Source organism: Chrysochloris asiatica, unplaced genomic scaffold (assembly GCF_000296735.1).
Source record: "Chrysochloris asiatica unplaced genomic scaffold, ChrAsi1.0 scaffold00124, whole genome shotgun sequence".
Lineage (NCBI taxonomy): Eukaryota > Metazoa > Chordata > Mammalia > Afrosoricida > Chrysochloridae > Chrysochloris > Chrysochloris asiatica.
Window position 1 is genome coordinate 4,267,134 of NW_006408642.1, and position 24,158 is coordinate 4,291,291.

The 24,158-nt window shown below is 40.8% G+C and overlaps 1 protein-coding gene across 1 annotated transcript in view; it reads right to left on the reverse strand.

The window, feature by feature from the left end:
* Nucleotides 1–24,158, reverse strand: part of ANO10 (anoctamin 10) — a 272,952-nt gene that overhangs the window by 64,026 nt on the left and 184,768 nt on the right. The window contains exon 11 of the mRNA XM_006868831.1: nt 23,641–23,757. Coding sequence (XP_006868893.1) covers nt 23,641–23,757 — 117 coding nt within the window. The remainder of the gene's footprint in view (nt 1–23,640; nt 23,758–24,158) is intronic.

Sequence of the window (24,158 nt, forward strand, 5' to 3'; positions counted from 1 at the left end):
ATGGCATAGATAGAAAAAAACTATTCCTGTCAAATTCTTTGATAAATCTTAGATTATTTAACACTAGTGTGCATTAGCAAGAAAATTAGGGTTTTGGTGGGTTTTTGTTTTTTTGTAGTCTTTAGAGGATAAGAGTATCTACAGTTAGGACACTTTCGAACTCAACTGTCATTTCTTCCAATCCATGATAGTTTTAGATTTAGTGTTCAGCAATGTACACAAAATGTATTAACAGGTCAAAAACAAGGTTATAGTGAAGTTTCACAGTATTAACATGCATTAACCACTATGATTAGACAGGAGCCCCCTACAAAACCCATAAGCATGCCCTGTGGGCAACCAAGTCCTTGATGTATGGCTCAAGGAGGCCACTTGCGCTTCCAAATCCTAAATGTAAATGGTAGGGTGCTCGATGTGCTTGATATGCTCTAGGTGCTTTTATGGAATCCGTAACTGAATGTCTGGTTGTTAATTGGCTCGGTGTCTTAATGTAGTCCTAGGTAAAAAGAAGGTTGCACTCAAAAAAATAATGACGAAGTCCAGATACCACTGAAAATCACAAGTTACGGACTTGAATTCTTAGCCCTGGTAAAGGAAACCTAAAACCACAGCTTGTTACCATAATGAGCAGTTCTTGCTCAAAGAGAGTTTTCAAATGATATAAAAGGAGATTATTGGTTCTCCTATGAACTCGTTTTTTTTTTTAAAGCAGTTTATTTATTAATGATATTTTACAAATTATAATTATTTCAAAACCCTTCTGTATGTTTTCAAAGTACCAAATGAAAACAGCAAGTGTGCTGTGACTTAGAAAATGGGTTTGATTGTCACTTTATTTACAAAGGTGTAACTGGTTACTAAAGAATTATAATCATTTACGATTTTATCACAAACCTCACTTTCAGATCCACTTGTTAAAATACAGTCCCATGTTTTGTTGATTGCCCAGTTTAAGACACACGATAATGTTGTTAGGTATCAACTCATAATGACCTTGTATAGGGTTTCTGAGGCTGTAAAGGCTCATTTTCTCCTCTGTAATAGCTAGTGGGTTTAAATTGCCAACCACGTGATTAGCAATTCAGTGCTTATCCTACAGCACCACCAGAGACACACAATGGTGCATAAACAATGTCTATGGAATGAATGAACCAAACCTGCAATTGGAGGTTTCAGTGTTTTGGGCCCTCACTAAAGAACCTTCAGTGAGCAGCCTATCCTGAGCTGGGAACTGGATCCCTCTCCCACCAATTTTTTACTTTTACTTTCTGAATGATGATTCTAGATATGAGATCACAGTAAAGAAATTTTTATAGTTCTAGACATTTGCTGAGTAGTCACAATATCTGCACAACATCAATTTGTTGTCTTGCTTTCAAGTTGCCTTAATTATGAACTATTAATCATCAACTAGTGAAGCCAATTCAAACACACACACATCACCACTGCCACCACGCCACCAATCAAATATCTAGCACTCCTAGAAGAGGGTGGAATGTGTAAAACCACAGGCATAGGAAAATAATCAGAAAGTTCTACGCTTACTTCTCTGTAGTAAAGGGTCTGTATCTTTCAGAATCTTGTTCTCCAGATATAAGATGTAGTTCACGTATTAATTACTACAGGGAACTGAAATAAAATTTACTAGTTCATCCTAGCTTATAATACAAGGGTATTTATTATAACCAATAATAAAATAAAATTATAATAAATATTCAAAAGAATATACATATTATATTACTAAATTGTGAGGCTAACAAATAAAAGCCCATCAACCCATTGAACTGGTATTACATTCTTAATCCAGTATTTTGTTGTGTTAACAAAATACTGGATTAAGAGAATCATTATCAAAGTTGTCTATTCAAGAGTTTTAAGAGTATCTGAAAAAACAGCAACTGTTTACATTGCATTTGAATACTGTTCTTTCTTTTTGCAAATCTGTCCTTTAAGAAGATAACAGGAAGAAGGAAAGAGTGACTTTGGAGTCCTTCAACTGTGTTAAATGAGACCTCAGGATACTTTCTTCATATTGAAATGGGATACCACGCTAATTGCTTTGGATAATAAACAACAAAATATGTTACGTTTTGTGAGATTATCTACTTTTTTCCTGCCTCACATAATCTATCATATTTAACAAAAGACGATAAAAAAGTCAAACAAGGTAAGCAGGATGTTGCAGATTTAGTACTGGTAACTGCAAGGTCGGTGGTGGTGGTTCAAACCCACCAGCTTGAATATCCTTGTATATCCTATACAAGGTTGCTAGAAATTGGAACCAACTCAACAGCACTTAATAAAAACGAGATGCTATGCAGAAAAGGTATTGCCTCTAAGTAATTTTTGAATGCTTTATTAAAACTATTTAATAATTTAAAAATATTAAGTATGTTGCTGGTTCCATATATGATTCTACAGGACAATTCCCAGATTGTAATGTAACCTTGGTGAATGTAGTACTGTACATTTGTATTTTCTTTAAAAGGGCGACATTCCAAGCCTGCAGCTTTACTACACTTATTTTCACATGCTCTTGAAAATTATAGGAAAACAAGGATACGCGTTTTCAACCAGGATGTCATTTACGTAACTAGCAAGAAAGTAACATGATCAATCACATTCCAATTAGCTCAGCCTCAAACTTTCTAACTGAAATCAATAAATTAATTGCATAATAAAATGTACTCTGAGTACAACAAAGCTGCTGTACTTGTGAAATCATGATTTCTGTGGTTCTTTCCAAGTAGAAAACTGATTTCAAGTGGTCTGGAGTATAACTTTTCTCTGAGAGCTCATGAATATATGGCTGAAGTTCTGATAGCTGGGCAAACAGCAGCTAACGCCACCATCAGTATTTTATAGGCAAGAACATTTCCATTGCAGCAGCACGATGGGGTCTTTGAACAGATGGCTGGCATGTGCCCATGTTGGTTCGTTATTTGAACCGAAAACTAAAATGCCTTAATGATTATGTCCACAGACTTAGGTAACACAGGTTTAGATCACCTAATACACTTAAATGTGCTGAAGCTGTGAGGAGATCGTTATGGAAGACTGGACATACATAAAAACAGTATGACTCCGATGTGAATCCAGAGTTAACTAGAAGCTACACTAAGAAGCAATGGGAGACACAACCCGCTCTGGTATCATACCTAATGCCACTTTTATGTATAGCAATTTTCCTTTAAGAGAAACATGCTTTCCTATTTTGGTCCTTCAAAAGCAGCCTATTAAAATTTTGATAACTGTCTTGTACTTAAGGGTTAAGAGTTGGAATGCAAATGGTACGTGAGGAAGGCAGATTAAGTGAGATTTAATCCCTTGGAAGCCCAAGGGTGTTTTTGGAGAGGAGTAGAGCTTCCATTCTGAATTGACACTGTATTTTTCTTTCTTTGTTCCCTAATCAAATCAGTGGAAATGAACTTGAAGTGCCTTTTGGAGCAGCGCTGGCAGGGGCGCTGCCACGGGACGCCAGTCTGCACTGCTTCTCTGTCTGGAGAGGTGCCATCGTCATGGTGCTTACAACAGTGGAAAATTTATACTCTGGCTGCAAACAGCAGATGGTTTCAAGTTTAATAGAGGACCATTTCAAAATGCCTCTCTCTGTATTTTAGGGCTCAGGAGAAACTGTTTCGGAGTTACTGCTTCTCAGAAAAATTAGTTTCAAGGGGATTAGCTATGTACCAACCAACCATTTCTTCCTGAGATTGTTACTGTGTGAAGATGTAATTAACTTGCAAGAACTTAATTCCCCACCCCCACGCCCTTTCCTTTCTCTTCTTAGTTAAGTTGTCTGATTGCGCACACAGGGAAAGGCTAAATACCAGCAAGAGGGAAGTAAGCCCAAAGACCAAAAAGTGTGTTTCTTTTTTTTTTAAAATAACAAATAGGTGAATCTAAATTCTCACGAACTGACATTTGAAAGCTTATGTAAGATCCTTGAAGAAGGGATGAAAAAAAATCACCACCACCACCACCACCACAACCAAAGAAAATCAAACCCACTTTGCCCTCCTACAAAGATACCACCAGCTCATTACCATGTAACTACCCACTAACCAAGTACACCTGGAGACCTGGTGTGGTGCAAGGTCAGCAGTTCAAAGGTACCTGCCGCTCCTAGGGGCTGCCAAGTGTCGGAACAGACTCAAAGGCATTTAACAACCACCACCAAGTGCATCTGGTTTGAAAGGGATCTGTGGACAGTAGCTTTGTGTCAAAGTGGTGGCAGATCAGAAATGTTCATGTGGCAGATCAGAAATGTTCATGTGACTAGTTTTAAAAGAATATTAAAAAGGATACAGCTGGAGAGCGCTGCCAAGGATCGCGGTGGTTTTCCACTGTCCCAGGTAACGACTGCAGGTGATAGATTAGCATTTAGGCAACATTCCAGATGGTGGATTGGCTGTTTAATGAGAAATAACTTACTTCCTCTCTCTCCTAATCCTACCAAGTTGTACAGTTCCTGTTTTAGAGTCAAGGGGACCTAAAGTGAGGCTTAGAAGGGTCCCCAAGTGCTCACTCTTAACGACTGCACTCCAGCTCTGCTGACTTGCCAGCTCTTCTCTATAACTGTCTCTCTACACCTTCTCGGTATTACTTTTCATGCACACAATATACTTTTTTGATCAAAGGAGAGAAAACATACAACCGATAAGCCATAGCATTTATTCCCTGCGCCTCATTTGAACAATGAAAAATACATATACTGAGATCTCAAAGAACATCTTTTCTTTAGATGAGCAAGGAACAAGCTGTACTTGGGAATAAAGCAACCCAGCCATGGCAGAAAGTGACTTCTGCCACTCAGAGCCCTTATACGCTCAACTCTGCTTCCTGTTTCTTCTTAACCTACTTTTCTCCAGCACAGGAGGGGATGGAGAGAAAGCTCTCGCTCTCCTAGACGGTACTCATTTTTGTTTCCAGTTCAACTGAATATAGGCTTCTTATTTGCCATCTACTATGGCAACATTTGAAAGTCAATGTATTGATCACCAATAGGCAGACCATTTTCTCGGCCACAAAGAACAGTGAATAGAATTGGCTGGAGAGCTGAATCTGGAACAGCAGGAGCTGTTAGATCTATTTGTACCTCACCTGCCTTTCTCCTACGCTCTTACGGGGAAGGCTTCCCTAGGGACAGTGACAGCAGTGTGGGCTGCTATATGCCCCTGATGTGGGCTGGACTGGTAGGCCCCTGACCATGAAAGGGTGGCCTTCCTGAGGGAAGTTGTCCTCAACATAGAACCCTCATGCAGGAAGTTTGGCTGAAGGCACACACCAAAGACCTGTCACCATTCCCAGGAGGGTTCGAGACCAATGAGACCTATGAAAATTGGAAAATGGAGTCAGCTGAAGGAAAAAGGGATGTGAGAGAATCTGCAAAGGTAAACAGAAGAAAAGCAAATGAGTTTGCTAGAAGACAAATAAAACCAGTTCATCTCCGCAACCCCAAAAATGAGGTTTCCAACAGAAACAAGCACAGAGAAGGAGGTTTAAAGATGGGAGAGTAACCGTGAGTTGGGATTATATCAAGTTCAAATAATGGCTATTCTATATATATCTGAAAAAAGACAGAAATGAAAGATAAAGGGGAAATAAAGGAAAATAATGATTAACACACACACCAAGATTCTATAGACTACTCAATTCTAACATATTAAACTAATAACATTCTCCTAAAACCCTCTATGCTCTAATTTATTTCAGATCAATTACTCAGTGCTTCTGTCACAAAAAGAGACCTTTCCCTTTCAAGTGCAAGCCTGAGAAGTGCTTCAAACATTGCAAGGGTTTTGTGAAGGAAGGGCATCATCCAGTGATCTGACACCACTCTTCATTTCCAGAAATTCACTGGGAATCCAAATTAGTTTTGGCTGATTAACACTTGAGTGTTAAAGAACCACTGGGCTGGGAGGGATCTGAGATGACTGCTCTTGGCCAGAAGGCAGGTGAATTTCCAAAGCAGATAGTTCCTTCTCTTCTGGAAGCTCTCCAAGGGTGACATTAAAACATCCGTTACCAAAGATGGAATATTACAAAAGGAGGATTTTAACCCCCAATGGTCAAGAAATTTTGGGTGCCAGTCATTCCAGAGTTCTGTTAGTGCCTGTCTTCCGTGTTCACTGCATCCAGAGGTAATATGGTGGATAAGTCATTGACCCGACTCCCGTTGCTCACCCTGTGTGGTTGGTTCCTGTCATTACACCCATTTCAAAGAGGAAAAAACTGTGATCCAGAGAGGTTTGGTAACTTGCCCAGGATCATTTAGTAATAATGAAGTGGAGAAGCCAGAGCTATGTCTTCCTGACTCCTTAAGCCTTCTCTTAACACCCAAGGTATGCCAAGCACCCAGCCTGCTCCTGGCATATTTGGGGTGGGCAGAAGGCCAGCTATTTGATTGTGTCCTCAGAGAACCAAAACCTGGCATTTAAAGGCCAGGTTTTGGTACAGATTATGAGTAAAAATAACAATTCCTTAGTGAGTTTTTCTGATTGTAATGGTTTAATCACACATCATTTTCATAGAAATGATTTGTGGAAGCTAAGCGGAGTACTGGTGTGGCGCTGTGGGTTAATGCACTGAACTGCAAAGTCGGTTTGAATCGCAAGGTCAGTGGTTCAAGCTCACCAGCTGCTCACTCATTGGAAACTCTATACAGGGTCACTATGGGTCAAAACTGACTTGCAGCACTTAACAACAAGAATTAGACAGATGAAGTGCAAATGACTCAAACTGATGGCTTTTGAAAATGGTTTCCCATAACATAGGTTAAAAATAAACAATGAGTTGGGCTGCTAATTTCAAGATCAGCAGTTCAAAAGTACCAGCAGTTCCATGAGAGAAAGATGAGGCTTTCTGTTCCTGTATGGATTCACAGGCTCAGAAACACTATACTGTGAGAATACACTGTGAATCAGAAGCAACTCCACAGCACATAAACACCACCACCATTACCATTAGTCTAATGAGTCAAAAAAAGCAACCTGGATTTATTCTGTCTCTATCCAAAACAGTATTTATCACGTGGGAACGTAGAGGGAGTTGGAGCTATGTTTTCCAGACATTTGGCAGTTCGTGTTCTCTCGTGTCTATGACTAAAATCAGGGTTGCAATTAAAAATATGCCTGTCATTTTTTTCCAAGACAAATCAAACAAAAGAGTCTGCAAATCTACCCACACAAACACTGCTTTAAGCATCTTGAATGAAGAGTTGTGATCCATTTATTAATCCAAATAACAAATGTCAATAGGATTCTTCCAAACTTTGTTTGGGAAGAGATCAAGAATTTAAAGCTATAGCTTGACAGGTAAAAATTGCCTGTCAACTCTATCTGAAAGAACCACCAGCAAAAAACCAACAAAACCTCAAAATCTATGGAGGAAAAAAAATAATTTGCCTTCCCACCCCATCTTTCAAATAAGAAAATGTAATGTTAAGGAGTTTTTTGGAGAGCAGAAAAAAAGGAGTTACTTTTGAACTTAATTTCATAATCTAATAGCATTTCAGCAGGTCTAATATTCTACTGCACCAGACTGCAAAGCCGTCTAAACTGCAGGGTTGGCAGTTCAAGCTCACCAGCTGCTCTTCGCAAACCCTATATACAGTTGTTATGGGTTGGAATCAATTCGATGGCACTTAATAATATTCTACTGTTTTCTCTTAACCAACTTACTTGTGAGGCCTTAAATAATTTTATCTCACTTGCAAATGGCCATCACCAAGGATGTCTAGTTAAATGTAAACTAAACACAAGATGGTCAAAACCCAGTACTAAATCATATTTCATAGTCATACTGGGTAACACAGGGTCAGAATAATACAGACCCATCCTCTTAAGCCAACCCAGGTTGAGAGATTTAAATGGAGTAATCCATCAATCATTTGGGTGAGGCAAGTACATGCAGTTAATTAAATGGATCAAAAGACAAGTTATTTCAAATATTCACCTGGTGGTGTTGGTGTTTATGTGCCGTGGAGTTGGTTCCGACTCATACAGACCCTGTAACAGCGTTTCTGAGGCTGTAAATCTTTACGGGAGCAGAAAGCCTCGTCGTTCTCCTGCACAACAGCTGGTAGTTTTGAACTGCTGAACTTGCGGTTTGCAGCCCGATTCAATATTCATCTTGTTGTTTTTAAGTACCTGGAGTTGGTTCCGACTCATAGTGACCCTGTACAGTGTTTCCGAGGCTGTAAATCTTTACGGAAGCAGAACGACTCATCTTTCTTCTGCAGAACCGCTGGTAGTTTCAAACTGCTGACCTTGAGGTTGGCAGCCCGGCTCATAACCACTACGCTACCAGAACTCCTTAATATCCATCTAGTGTAACTAAAAATCAACACATTAAATTTTTTTATAGCAGCAATTAAAACTTTTCCAAGGTCATTTTCAATTTACAAAGTATGTATTTCAAATGGAAGGTAAACTCACTATTCGCGAATCTACATGTGCCATGTGCTATCTGAGTAGCTATTTTATTTTATTTACAGTAAATTCTACACTGTTCAAGCCTGAGGGAAGCAGTATAGCAAGGAAGAAAGAACACTAGACAGGGATTCAGAGCCTAGACTCAAGTGTATTTTTTTTTTTTTTGTCTGAGACTCAAGTTTCTTCATCTGTGTTTAAAAATCTATAGTGAGATCTCCTAAGCCTACCTTCATTGGACTGTGTGAAAATTTAAGATGCCAAATTTACTAGTGCTCTGCCAACAATGAAGCTCTACAGCAAGGTAAACTGTAAGTGTTATAATCTCGGTAAACTGTAAGTGTTATAATCTCAGAAAAGCTCCAGTTTCCAGCTCAAGTCAAGTTTTATAGTCTCAAGTATGAAGGGGTAGGAACAAGCCCTCAAGGTGTGTGGTGGCGGTGGAAAGGTGGTAAAGGGCTTGGGAAAAAACAGATGAATGTCTCTTTGGTTGCCATTTATGTAGGATGGGGTAGCCATGAGAACTTCAGATCCACAACTATGGATGGGTAACATATGCTCTAAGAGCCTATAGTATTGGAAGCAATGGAAAATAATACTGCTTATTATAGTTTAAAAAAAAAAAAAAAAGGTTTCCTATTTTAGAAAATTACTGGTACCTGAAAATATAATTTAAAAATAAAATAAAAAGACCTGTAGTTTCCTGTACATAGTAAGCACTCAATGATGGCTTCCTGAATCCCATATGCAGCAAATATAACACACAGGATGTTAACATCAATGGGCTAGAATTGGGTGGTAGAAAAAGGCACAAAGGGATATAAAGCTTTGGCCCTAATCATGTTCATTCAAAGAATGATTCACTCATTCAACACATTTATTTCTTATTTCTTATTTCTAAGCTTCTGGAATCATCTTGCCTAGGAGTCTAATCTGGAGATGACACACAAATGATAGAGATAACATTATTCTTTAAAATATATATATATATCCTGTGAGATTAATTATGAAAACAAAAAGACACATGACAGTACAGGTTGGCACTTACCTAGAAAAGAAGACCTATTATTACATGTGTCCATCTGCAAGGCAATGTAATCATTGATCTAGTTCATAATTTGGAACTCTTAAAACTTTCAATTATTATACCAGGATATATCCTTTCTGTCTGTTTTTAAATATGCAGTTTTAGCAAGTATTCGGAATTCTCTAGAATAATTTATGGAACTTCCAACCAACAAAAGTCCAGGGATGAACTGTCACCAAATTATTCCAGAACATAGAAGAGGATGCAAAACTCCCTAATACTTTTTATGAAGCAAGCATAACCCTCATACCAAAACCAGGGAAGGACATCACTAAGAAAGAAAATTATAGACCAATATCCCTCATGAATATACACGTAAAAAGTCTCAAAATCCTAGTCAACAGAATCCAACAGCACATCAAAAAAATAATACACCATGACCAAGTGGGTTTCATAAAAGGGATGCAAGGATGGTTCAACATCAAGAAAACAATCAGTGTAATCCATCATATAAATTAGAAAAAGGAAAAGAACCACATGATCATATTGATTGATGCAGAAAAGGCATGTGACAAAATCCAACATCAATTCTTGATAAAAACATGCAACAAAGTAGTAATTGAAGGGAAATTCCTCAACATAATCAAGAGCATATATACAAAACCAACAGCCTACATCACGCTCAATGGAGAGAAACTGAAAGTCATCCCCCTGCGAACAAGAACCAGACAAGGGTGCCCGTTATCACCGCTCCTATTCAGTATTGTACTGGAAGTTTTAGCCAGAGCTATTTAGCGTAGTGGTTACGAATCGGGCTGCGAACCTTAAGGTCAGCGGTTCGAAACTACCAGCTGCTCCGCAGGAGAAAGATGAGGCTTTCTACTCCCGTAAGGATTTACACCCTCGGAAACCCTGTACAGGGTCGCTATGGGTCAGAACCGACTCGACGGCACTTAACAACAACAACAACATACAGCATGAAGGAGCTCTGGTAGTGTAGTGGTTATGAATCAGGCTGCGAGCTGCAAGGTCAGCAGTTCGAAACTACCAGCTGTTCTGCGGAAGATGAGGCTTTCTGCTTCCATAAAGATTTACAGCTTCGGAAACCCTGTACAGGGTGTCTCTATGAGTCGGAACCGACTCCACGGCACATAACAATAACAACAACAATACAGCATGATAAAGAAATTAAAGGCATCCAGATTGGCAAAGAGAAGGAAAGCTCTCCTTATTTGCAGATGCTATGATCCTATACATATAAAAAACCAAAGACTCAGTAAAAAACTATTAGACCTCATTGAAAGATTCAGCAAAGTGGCAAGGTATAAGATCAACATACAAAAATCAATTGGATTTCTCTATAGCAACAGCCAATAGTGATGAAAAGAACATTAGGAAAGCAATACCATTTACAATAGCCACACAAAGGATGAACTATTTAGGAATAAACATAACCAGAGAAACAAAGGACTTATACAAATAAAATTACAAAACACTACTACAAGAAACCAAAAGAGACCTACAGAAGTGGAAGAACATACCATGTTCCTGGATGGGAGGACTCAACATCGTGAAAATGTCAATACCTCCCAGAGCAATTTACACATACAATGCAATCCCAATCCAGAGTCCAACAACATTCTTCAAAAAGATGGAAAGGACAATTACTAAATTTATATGGAAAGGAAAGAGACCCAGGATAAGCAAAGCCCTGCTTAAAAAAAGAACAAGGTTGGAGGTCTCTCACTCCCCAATTTCAAGCTTTACTACATGGCTACGGTGGTCAAAACAGCCTGGTACTGGTACAATGAAAGAGACATTGATGAATGGAACAGAATCGAGAATACAGAAACAAACCCAACCACATACAGCCAAATGATTTTCCACAAAGTGTCTAGGCACACTGCATGGGGAGGAGACAGTCTCTCTAACAAATGGTGCTGGCAGAACTGGAAAGTGATATGTAAAAGACTGAAACAAGACCTTTGCCTCAGGCCCTATACAAAAATGAACTCAACATGGATTAAAGATCTAAATGTGAATCCAAAATTATGAAGATCATCAGTGAAAAAAGAGGGACAACCATGAGGGCGCTAATTCAGAGCATATACAGACTACCACACAGTTTGAAAAGTACACAAACAAAAATAGACAAAATAGACGAGTGGGACATACTGAAAATTAAAAACTTATGCGCATCAAAAGACTTCACCAAAATAATAAAAAGGGAACCCACAGACTGGGAAAAAATCTTTTGCAACGACGTATCAGGCAAGGGACTCATTTCTAAAACATATAGGAAAATGCAACACATCTACAAAAATAAGACAAATAACCCAATTAAGAAATGGGCACAGGACACGAACAGACACATCACCAAGTAGGAGATCCAGGCAGCTAACAAACATGAAGAAATATTCACAATCACTAGCCAACAACAACAATGAGGTATCATTTCACACCAGCAATAACAGCAAAGATCAAAAAAGTTGAGGACAATAAATGCTGGCGGGGATGTGGAGAGACTGGGACACTCCTGCACTGCTGGTGGGACTGCAAAATGGTCCAACCTCTCTGGAAAGCAATATGGCGCTTCCTCAGAAGGTTGAAAATAGAAATACCATATGATCCAGCAATTCCTCTACTTGGTATTTACCCACTAGAATAATTTATGGGGCACATTTAATTTACTTTACAGATTGTTGTTGTGGTTAGGAGCCATTGAGTTGGTACCGACTCATAGCGATTCGATGGCACAACAGAATGAAGCACTGCCCAGTCCTGGGCCAACGTCACAGTTGTTACCATGCTTGAGCCCACTGATGCAGCCACTCTACCAATCCATCTAGTTGGGGTTCTTCCTCTTTTTCTCTGACCTTCCACCTTACCGAACATGATAACCTTCTCCAATGGCTGGTCCCTCCTGACAGTTATGTCCGAAGCATGAGAGACGAAGTCTGGCCATCCTGGCCTCCAAGGAGCACTCTGGCTGCATTTCTTCCAACTCGTTTGTCAGTTTGTCATACTGTGGTGGCTTGTTAGTTGCTGTGATTCTGGAAGCTATGCCATGGATATTTTAAATAACAGCAGGGTCATCCATGGTGGACAGATTTTAGATGAGTTTCCAGATGAAGACAGACTAGGATGAAGGAGTGATGAACTACTTTCGAATATGTAGTCACTGAAAACCTTATGAATAGCAGAGAAACACTGTCAGATATAGTGCCGGAAAATGAGTCCCTCAGGTTGGAAGGCACACAAAATGCAATTGGGAAAGAGCTGCCTCCTCAAAGTAGAGTTGACAGTGATGACATGAATGGAGTAAAGCCCGTGGGAGTAAAGCCCTCAGGATCTTCATTTGCGGATGGGGCACAACTCAAAATGAAGGGAAACAGCTGTAAATATCCATTAATAAATGGAACATGGAATGTTCAAAGTATGAATCTAGGAAAATTAGAAATTGTCAAAAATGAAATGGAATGCATAAACATCAACATCTTAGGCATTAGTGAGCTGAAATGGACTGGTATTGGCCATTTTGAATCTGACAACCACATGGTTTACTATGCAGGGAATGACAAGTTGAAGAGGAATGGTGTTGCATTCATTGTCAAAAAGAACATATCCAGATTAGTCATGAGGTACAATGCTGTCTGTGATAGGATAATATCCATGTGCCTAAAGGGAAGACCAGTTAATGCCACTATTATTCAAATTTATGCACCAACCACTAAAGCCAGTGAGAATGAAATAGAAGAATTCTATCAACATCTTCAATCTGAAATTGATCAAACATGCAATCAAGATGTATTGCTCATTACTGGTGATTGGAATGCAAAGTTTGGGAACAAAGAGGAAGGATCAGTAGTTGGAAAATATAGCCTTGGTGATAGAAATGATGCTGGAGAACGTATGATAGAATTCTGCAAAATCAATGATTTGTTCATTTCAAATACTTTACAGATAGATATACTTTAAGGAGCTCTGGTAGCATAATGGTTATGAATCGGGCTGCAAACTACAAGGTCAACAGTTCGTAACTACCAGCTGTTCTGCGGGAGAAAGATGAGGCGTTCTGCTCCCGTAAAGATTTACAGCCTCAGAAACCCTGTACAGGGTTACTATGAGTAGGAACCGGTTCCATGGCACACAGCCACCAGCCGCCACCATACTTTGACAGCATAAATGATGAACATGTTCCAAAGCACATGACCATCACCATTACAGCAGAGTTTACCTGTGGGCTTCCTCCAGGGGGCAAACCTGCACTTTCAGGCCCCTTCCACTGACACTACGGCTCAGAAATTGCTAATGTGTATTCTGTTTCATGACCTCTTCAGTTGTTGTTGTTGTTAAGTATTGTTGAGTCATTCCAACTCATAGCTCTTAGGGTTTCCAAGGAATGGCTGGTGGGTTTGAACTGCTGAATCTTGCAGTTAGCCATTCAGTGATCATCCTACAGAGAGCCACACCAGGAGTCTAACCTTTGTGGTGGTGGTGGTTGTGTGTCGGTTCTGACTCATAGTGACCGGTATTGAGTTTCTGAGGCTGCAAATCTTTATGGGAATATAAAGTCTCGTCTTTCTCCCGAGGAGTGGCTGTTAGATTCAAACACTGACTTTGCGGCTAGCAGCCCAGCTTGTAATCCACTGCGCTACCAAGGCTCCTTGAAATCTAACTTCAGGCATCTTTAATAGTTCTCACAAATGTGAAGAAATCTGGTTCTGATTTGGCTACCCTGAATCCTTCTCTATTAACCTTAAGACATTTTTCCACCTAAGCCATCATCTACTCAGAAAACAGAAAATACAGAAGTGGAATAAAAGGCCTTGGCCTGCTCTATACATCAGTGATAGCAGGAGAATTATTCCAAAGTCTAAATTTGTTAGTTTTCTAGTTAATAAGTGAAAAGTACAAACTGCTTTAGAATTGTCTAGTTAGTCTATGGTGTCTGGGAGCCACCTTTGTGATTAATGTCAACCACAGTCAAGTTTTTTTGGGGGTGTGCAGGAAAAAAGATAAAAGCTTTATCAAAGCTAGGTATACAGTCCTTGTCAAATGTTTGCTCGTAACTCCTCAAAACGCCTTCTCTTCCCTAGTGATCCCAGACAGCCATGTGACCTGTTTCTAGTTTTGCCAGAGTATCTATTTTAAGATTTCTCTTTTTTTGTCCAAGGGCATCATTTGTCATTTACTTAGTATATCAGGTTCTGAACTGTGTGTGAGTCAACAAAACTCAGTTGATTAAGTGGATATTGACTCAGAGCCTGCTGGGGGCCAGGCCCTTGCCAGGTGAGGTGTGAGTACGGCATCGCCTGACCTTCGAGTGCCCCATGGCTCAGAGGGGAGATCCAAGCAGCACTAAGTACAGTGTGACAAATGCACAGAAAAGGGCACCAGGCCCCTACGTCACACCAGAGGGGACTGAGGAGGGGCTTGTGAAGTTGATGGCAGAGAGGAGGTAACTGGAGTTATGAAGAAGCAGATGTGCTTGGGAAGCCATGAATAGTGCGATGCTCCTAGACCCCAAAGTATGAGGAAGACAGGCTAGGAGAGGAGGCTGCAATGGAACTGATATTTGCTACAGCATTCATAACCTTTACAGAAAGCCGCCATTTCTTCACTGGAGAGACACCTACCATATGAAAAATCACCTGAAACATTCTGGAGAGTTGTCCTGAAGAACTGCTGACACCTGCTAAGAGTAGTCCCGGCTCGTATCTCCACCCACCACGATGTGGCAGCTGTTACTGTCCTCACTGTTAGGATTACTGCCCACCTGTGCTTGGGTTGTGAGGATGAGTGGGACTGCTGTGAACATGAAATTCTACACCTCATCATCTTGAGCTGTAGCCCTAATGGTCCTATGCGATAGGTGTTGGGCTACTAACTGTAAAGCTGGCAGTTCAAACCCAGCAGCTGCTCCTCAGGAGAAACCCGAGGTTGTCCATTTCAGAAAAGATTTACAGTCTTGGAGACCCTATATAGGTATGGTAGTGGGCCTCTTTCAGAGTCCTCCTGTGGCACTATAGGATAAGCACTGGACTGCAAACCACAAGGTCAGCAGCTCAAACCCACCAGCCACTCCTTGGAAACCCTATACAGGGTCGCTATGAGGCAAAACTAACTTGATGGCACATAACAACAAACAATATCCTAAGGTACTTTTATGTTTTCATGTTATCCCAGAATTTGTTCCTGGGCTCAACCAGTGAACATGGGCACGCAAGGCGAGGTGTCCTTCTCCATCGTCATCCTCGTGCCTCCCACTCCTTGTTCCACACTGTGTACAGTCTTATGTGAGCTTTGCACTGACGACAGTACATGGCAGGCACGCTCTCATTTTAGTGGTGGTAGACTGATCACACTTTCACAAGTAACCTGTGCTGTGACTGCAGGGTGAGAAGCAGATGCTGGCTCAGAGGTGACACTCCAAAGTTGGAGAAACTCAACTGTGGCCTCCATGGAGGTAATCAGGCCTACGTGGTGTGTCAAACATATCACATTTGACTTTGGACTTGGTAGGCTTGGGGTTGGTCTCCTGAATTACTGTCCTGAATGAGGCTGTAGTAAGCAGTAAGCAATAGGCGGGAGGGAGGGCCAGAGCTCATGCTTCCCTGCACGGTCACACCGTTCTAGAGAAGCAAAGGGCTGACCCTGGTTGATGGCACATTTAAGGGCTCTGAAAATTCTAGAATTTGCTGGACACTAGCCTTACTTCTGTGCTTACCTTATTGGGAGTCCTGGCATGGCGGTGCAGGATAAGCACTGGACTGCCAATTGAAGGGTCTGTGGTTCAAACCCACTAGTTACTCCTTGGAAACCCTACACAGGGTTTGTTATGACTAGAAACCTATTTGATGGCACTTAACAACAACAACAACTACCTTTATTTCCTTCTGCCAATGAAAACACATAGAGCGTACAAAGGGAATTGAAAGTATCTGTGTACCTCGCTGCCATCATGCTCAAATAACTCCTATGCAAAAAGAAGAAATGCAGGTGTGTGACACCTTAAATTTAAAGACACAAAGCTTAATATTAGTTACATCTATTTCAGCTGCGAAATCAACGTAGGAAAATGATCATTAAATGTGTGAGCTTGTTCTAACACTGCATCGCCATTATTTTCCACCAAAGGAGTTAACATGCTCAAAGAGCCTGGAGGCATCCCTGCGGCATCTCCTCAGGCACCCTTCATTTCCCTGCAGGTTTCTACTCCTGCCTAGATGGAGCTGACAACCTCACCGATCAAAGCAGATCTGAGGGGTGCTACATTGACTAAGGAGGGGCAGCTCAACACCCATTTCATTTTCCACGGAAGTGTAACTGCAATCTGGTTTCCGGAGCTGCTGGCCAATGAGAAACCAGGAAAGAGCAGAGTCATCTCATCACTGCTAGGTAGCTCTGAGGCACTTAACTATCCTCAACCATGTCTTCCTCAACAAAAAGATCTGACAGAATGGCCTTGTTGTTAAGTGCCGTCAAGTCGGTTCCGACCCATGGCGACCCTGTACAGGGTTTCCGAGGCTGTGAATCTTAATGGGAGCAGAAAGCCTCATCTTTCTGCCGCGGAACAGCTGATAGTTTCGAACTGATGACTGTGAGGTTAGCAAGCCCAACTCGTAACCACTACACTACCAGAGAAGAGAATGGCCTATATCCTGATAATTTCTAATTTCAAAGTCTAGAAGGTGACTTTCCCATCCTCTAAAAGTTCTGTGTCTCAATAAACTGACTTAATAGGAAGATGAATATAGCTCATTCTTGGGGAAACAAAACAAAGCAAACCTCTCTAATGTGCGCGTAACTGTTACTTTATGGTCGCTGAGCACTGTTACAACATTCATTATGGACAACTTTTAACATAAGGACAATTTCCCCATTTTATCACCCAAGTTCACCCCAGTGGAAGAAAAAAGTTCCTAAATTCCTTTTTCTTAAAGCTTCCCTGAGTGGACAGCATATTGGTTTCCTCCCCCCGTTCCCGACCCCAAATCATACCATTGATGATTTAGTCTTCTCTAGTTTGCAGGGAAATATTGAAAGTGCCATGGACTGCCAAGAGAACCAACAGATCTGTGCTGGAAGAAGTGCAGCTAGAGTGCTCCTTGGAGGCCAGGATGGCCAAACTTTGTCTCTAATACTTCAGACATATTGTCAAGAGGGACCAGTCGCTGGTAAGGATATCAAGTTTGGTAGGGTCAAGTGTCAGAGAAAAATTGAAGACCCCAATGAGATGGATTGGCAAAATGGCAGCATCAACGGGCTCAAGTACGGCAACAATTGTGAGGTTGGCCCAGGATTGGGCAGGGTTTCGTTCTGCTGTACACAGGGTCGCTATGAGTCGGTACTAACTCGATGGCATCTAACAACAATAACAACAAGGAGTATGTACTGAAATATGTTCTTACAAGAAATAGAGGCATTCGGATTCCTAGATGTGTTTGCATCTGGAATTGCACCACATGATTATTTACAGTATCTCTCTCAGAGTAAATCCTGGGATCAAACATCAGGGGACACCACAGTTACTTAAGCATCTTCATTTCCACATAGAGACAAGTAAAGAATGAAGCTCCATCTCACACAGCCCGTTCCTTTCCAGTGCCCTAAGTCAACCAATGTGTGTGTCCACAGAGGTCTGCTGGGATTGTACTGAGAGCCACTGGAGGAGATGCAGTCCAGCTCATCTCCCAGCTGGCCACTTGGGTCTTGGCGTGCCCCTTCATTTGCTCTCTGCCATGGCTCCTGTCCTTGCTGAGCTCCCTTCCTGGGAGCTCATGCCCATCTCTGACTCAACCCATGTCCATCTCTGACTCAACCACATCTCTAGGTCAGGGTTTCAACCATTTGTCTTCCAGCTCCCTCGTTGTCGGTAAGTGCTGTTAAGTCAGTACTGACTTGTAGAGACTTCATTCTGAGGAGCAAATGGTGGTTCTTAAACCACCAACCTTGAGGTTAGCAGTGCCACACTAGGACCCATAGCTTCCACACTGCAATTCTAGAAAAATAAGGTGGACCATTCCTGGACCCAAGGGGGGGTCCCTGCAATGTACCATCTCCTTGCGCAGGAACTGGCTTTCTTAGAGGCCATTTCTTTCTTTGGCTTCAACATTTCATTATGAACTAGATGTTGACAAGTCAATATATGATTTTACACCCTTGTTGGAAAACTTGTAACTTTGTTAAGAATGCTTACTTATGCACCATATGGACTCCTAGTGTGGCACTGTGGCCTAATGCGTCAGACTGCAAAGTCATTTAAACTGCCAAGTCAGTGGTTCAAGCTCACCAGCTGCTCCTTGGAAACCTTATGCAGGGTCGCTATGGGTCAGAGTCGACTCAATGGCACTTAACAACAACAACAATCTACCATATAATTTGAGAGCACATATGTAAGCAAAGAAAAGCTCAGAACCTCTTGGGAAATGTTGGAAAATGGCTTAAAATATATGTGTTGTTGTTAGGGGCTGTCCAGCAGGCCTTGACTGATGGTGACCCTATGCATGACGGATTGAGACACTACCAATTCCTATGTATCTCTGAGACGGAAAATATATTTACCCCTAGAAAACAAAGAGGTCTCTACGTGGTATAAACTGCACTCGACTGGTAACTTAAAGGTGGGAAGTTTGAACCCATCCAGTGTTACCACAGAAGACAGGGTTGGCAGTCTGCTGTCATTAAGATTACAGCTGAAAAAACTTTATGGAGCACAGCTGTACTGTGTAACACATGGGAGTTGCCATGAGTCACAATCAACTCAAGGGCAACTAACAATGGCAACAACAACAAAAAAGCAGTTGTAGGATCCTGGCTGGTTGGCCAAGAGGGGCACACAACCAATATAGCTTGCAGTGTGATGTCTTGTTAAAGTCCTTTTCTTTTTCCTTCAACAGATTTCTGAAGCTGTTGTCTTTCCCAAGGGCTCTAGGCAGCCTGTCTTCAGAGCTCTTTGGACTCTGAGGGAAAATACTCCCTCCCTCTGTGAAGGATGTGATGTCCTTTTGCTCCAAGCCAGAGAGCCCTAAGACTCTTTTCTATTTTTAATTGGATCAGTAAAATTACTGAGTGTTAAATAAATCCATTTACAAAGAAATAAAAAGAGTACCACCAAGATATTCACTGTCTAAAATTCTTTCTGAAGGTTCTCAATGAACTGAAGCCTGATTATTTGAAAATATTCTTTGCAAAGCAAACAATTTCATCTTCCTCAGTTTGCCTTCAGTACACTTCCTTTCCACATTCATCATGGCATCCAGCTCATCACACTCACACACACACACACACACACACACACACACACACACAAAGCTGAGAGGAATAACCCAAACCACCAGAGCCCTTTGTCCAAATGGGCTTAGTCCCTGCATTAGAATCATCCAAAGTGCTAGGCAAACCTGTGGAATTCTGGGGCTTAGCACATACTATGGAAACCAACTTTTTATTTTACAGAACAAAAAATGAAGGTGCCAAGAGGCTACATGACTCCTCCAAGCTAGAAGTTGGCCCTGAACAGTTTTTATGGGCCCTCACCTGTCCATGGAGTTCTGGTGTGGTGCTGTGGGTAAATGCGCTGGACTAAAAGTTGGTTTAAACCGCTAGGTCAGCGATTCAAGCTCACCAGTCACTCCTTGGAAACCCTATACAGGGTCACTGTGGGTTGGAACTAACTCTACAGCACTCAACAACAACAACAACACTTCTCTATGCTTGGGCTAGTTGGGTAGAGAGAGGAGTAGGAGGGCAGGGAGGACGAAATCATAGAGGACTTTAACGATGCAGTTATCTGGACCCTGCCTTAGATTGAGGGAATCAGAATCTTCAGGGAGCCAGGTCTGGGCACACGTTTTTTGTTTTTTTTTAATTCTACATTGATTCTGAAGCATTGCTCCATTTAACAACTGTTAGAAGATTTAAATTTCTCAATCAGGTTTTATCCATAAAATGGAAATCACAATGAAAAAGTAACATTTCTAAATTAATCATACTATACCAATTATGAATAAGTACTACTATAATTTTTATTCGTGGAGTTCTGGTGTGGTGCTGTAAGATGAATACTGGATTGCTAACTGCATGGTCAGTAGCTCAAGCCACTCCTAGGAAACCCTATATAGGATCGCAGTGAGTCAGAACCGACTCAATGGTATTTAACAACACAACAACAACAACTTGTATTGAGAAGCCTACTGCCAACTTCTGGTTACTTAACAGTTAAAGAGTCTGGGATAAATTAGGCATTAAGAAGATTGATTGTTAAATAAGTCTACAATAACTCCAGTTTGCTATGGGCCCATGAACTGACCAGAAAACCCAGCAGATGCTCTCTCTGCTTAGGTAAAAGGGAATAGCCTGGTGAGGTGAGACTTGTCTAATTTATAAAGCAGATAGTTAAATGAAAAGTATTCTACATCCAAGAAATGAAATTAGCTCAGCAAATAAACCTGAGTTCTGGAAAAGTATAAAGTATGCCATTTTTCATGCCTAGGGCCCTTTAGATGGTACACAGCTAAACAGGAAGTGTGATAAACAGGTTTCTCTGAGTGATGGCAACATAAACTTGGCTGGCCACGTCATAGTGTCAGTCACGCAGCAAAGACTTGGACCATCAAGAAAAAAACAGCAAAAGAAATAAAGCGACTACAGGATCTTCTGCCCACCCTTTTCCCTGGACTTTCATAAACAGATTGAGAATTCAAACAAAAGAAAAAGTAGTAGAAATAGGTAGATGAAAGAATGCAACTGGGTTTGCAGTTGAGGTCCCAAGAAACTCTGGCCACAATGCTTGTCACTGCCTCCTGCCCAACTTGATGTACTGGAGACATTCAAGTTGCACACATACATGCATTTAAAAATCATCTTTAATGAAAGTTAGCGACCTCCTATTTGATGATGTTTGATAAATATACCAAGCTGAAACCTGTTAATATTCTGTCCTTTCAGAACCTTAACAGCAAAACCAACAGGAAAACCAAATTTTCTTACAAGTTCACGTTCAACAGACAATCGCATCTATGCGCTCAGGAGAACAAACCCCAAAGAGAGTTCATCTTTAGACTGTTTCTTCTGTTCACAGTACAATGCAATGGATTGGTACAATGGCAGCAGCAATGGACTCAAGCTTAAGAATTGTGAAGATGGTGTAGAGCCAGGTAGTGTTTTGTTACGTTATGCATAAGGCCGCTATGAGTCAGAACCAACTCTGTAGCACCTATGGTGGAAGATAGAATTTTTGTCAATTTTCATTTGTCAATGAAGATGTGAATATTGGGGAGCAGGGCTTCAGAGGTTACCTAGCTATATCCATGGTGAACACTAAAGTCCTGGACAGCCTCCAGAAGCAAATATAGCATATTTGTAGGTAAATGTATTTAATAACAAGAATTGTTAGGTGTTGTTGAGTTGGTTCCAACTCATAGCGACCCTGCATTGGGTTTCCAAGGATTGGTTGGTGGGTTTGAACCACCAATCTTGCAGTTTAGCAGTCCAGTGCTTATCCTACAATGCCACATCGTTGCTCTTGAACATTTTAAAGAGATCTTGTGAAGATTTGCATATTGTAGTATGTCACTTCATTTCTTGACTGCTGCTTCCATGAGTGTAGCAAGAGAGCAGGTGCAGGCATCTAGGCCCACAGACTGAGTAAAGCTGAGTGCCTATGGGCATTTAGAGACTAGTTAATAGAGCTTCAGGGTCAGCCAAAGACAAGGGTGAGGCATGCCGGCAGTACAGCAGAGAAAAGGCATTCCTGATTTCCTGAATTTTTGTATCCTGTTCACTTCCCTAATAAACAGCATAACTGTGAGGATTGTTATGAGTTCTGTGTGGCCACTGCAATGGACTATCGAACTCAGATGTGAAGCCTAGAGTGCTGTGGGAGGAATGGTTGGTGTCAGGAGAGAGCAAACAAGGTTGTAGGTGAAGGCTGTCTGACCTCTGTATCTGAGGAACCTGCCTTGGGCTGGTTTTTAGTTTAAGTTTCTTTCCCCGCTTGTGAAATCACATGCTACACACGGTTTTTGCAGGGACCCATAAATTGACTAAGAAAACAGACATTAGAACAGAAAAAGGAATACTACTGTCAGGTGTAAAATAGGAAAGAAGTGCATTAGGGTTGTATCCTTTCACTATACTTATTCCATCTGTATGCTGAGTAAATAATCCCAGAAGCTGGACTATATGAAGAAGAATGTAGCATCAGGATTGGAAGAAGGTCCACTAACAACCTCTGATATGCAGATGAAACGACCTTACTTGCCTCAAGTGAAGAAGACTTAAATTATTTATTAATGAAGATCAAAGACTACACCTTTCAGTATGAATTGCACCTCATTGTAAAGAAAACAAAAGTCCTCACAACTGGATCAGTAAATAACATGATAAATGGACAAAAGAATTAAGTTGTCAAAGACTTCATTTTGCTTGAATTCACAGTCAACACTCACAGAAGCAGCAGTCAAGAATCAAATGACATATTGCATAAGCAAATCTGCTGCACAAGACCACTTAAAAGTGTTCAAAAGCAAAGATGTCAGTTTGAGGACTAAGGTGTGCCTGACCTAAGCCATGATATTTTCAATAGCCTCATATGTGTATGAAAGTCAGAAAATGAGTAAGGAAGATCATAGAAGAATTAATTGATGCATTTGAATGATAGGGTAGAAGAAGAATATTGAAAATACCAAACTGCCAGAAGAACAAAGAAACCTGTGTTGAAAGAAGTACAGCCAGAATGCTTCTTAGAAGCCAGGATGGGGAGGCTTCATCTCTCATACTTGGATATGTTATCAGGAGGGAACAGTCCCTGGATAAGGACATAACTCTGGGCAAAGTGGAGGGTCAACGAAAAAGATGAAGACTCTCAATGAGTTAGATGTACACAATGGCAACAGCAATGTGCTCAAGATAAACAACAATTGTGAGGAAGGCGCAGGACTAAGCAGTGTTTCATTCACTATGAGTTGGAACCAACTAGATGGCACTTAACAACAGCAACACAATTTGTTGCTCAGATTGTTAGGGCTTGGGTTTCATTCTGCCATCTTAAAAATTATAGTGTTCTATATTTATTTATACTAGTAACCTTAAGGCTGAGGAAATTTTGAGAGAGACTCCTCTGATTTTTGTTTAATTTGCTAAGTAAATGCATTTACTACTCAAGAAAATGTCTCTTACCTGTTGCTTGAGTGCTTCCAAGGACTCAAATTCCAGCCTGGCCAGTTTCATCTGGATATGCCGTGGTTTGTCAGGTATGGCAAATGCAAGTATAAACTTTAAAGCCAGAAGTGCATGCTGGAAACAAGAAAGAGTTCATGTTGTCATAAAACATTAGACCGTATGTACAAGGAAACAAATTAACACCTAAGCAATCTACAATCCTTCTCATTAATCTTGGATAATTTCTAATTTCTGGCCTGCGAGGTATCAAAGATCAAACAGGTCCAATACTTATAGTTAATCTACTTTACTGTGGCCCATTCAGTAATTACTTACTTTGCTTTACTCTTTAATAATACCAGTTATGACCAAAATTCATAGCAGCACTGTTCACAGTAACAAAAACATGGAGACAGCCTAAGTGCCCATGAATGACAGAATGGATAAGCAAACTTTACTACACACACATAACTGAGTATCACACAACCTTGAAGAATAACAAGGAAGCTGCAGGCCACCGCATAACATGGATGAAC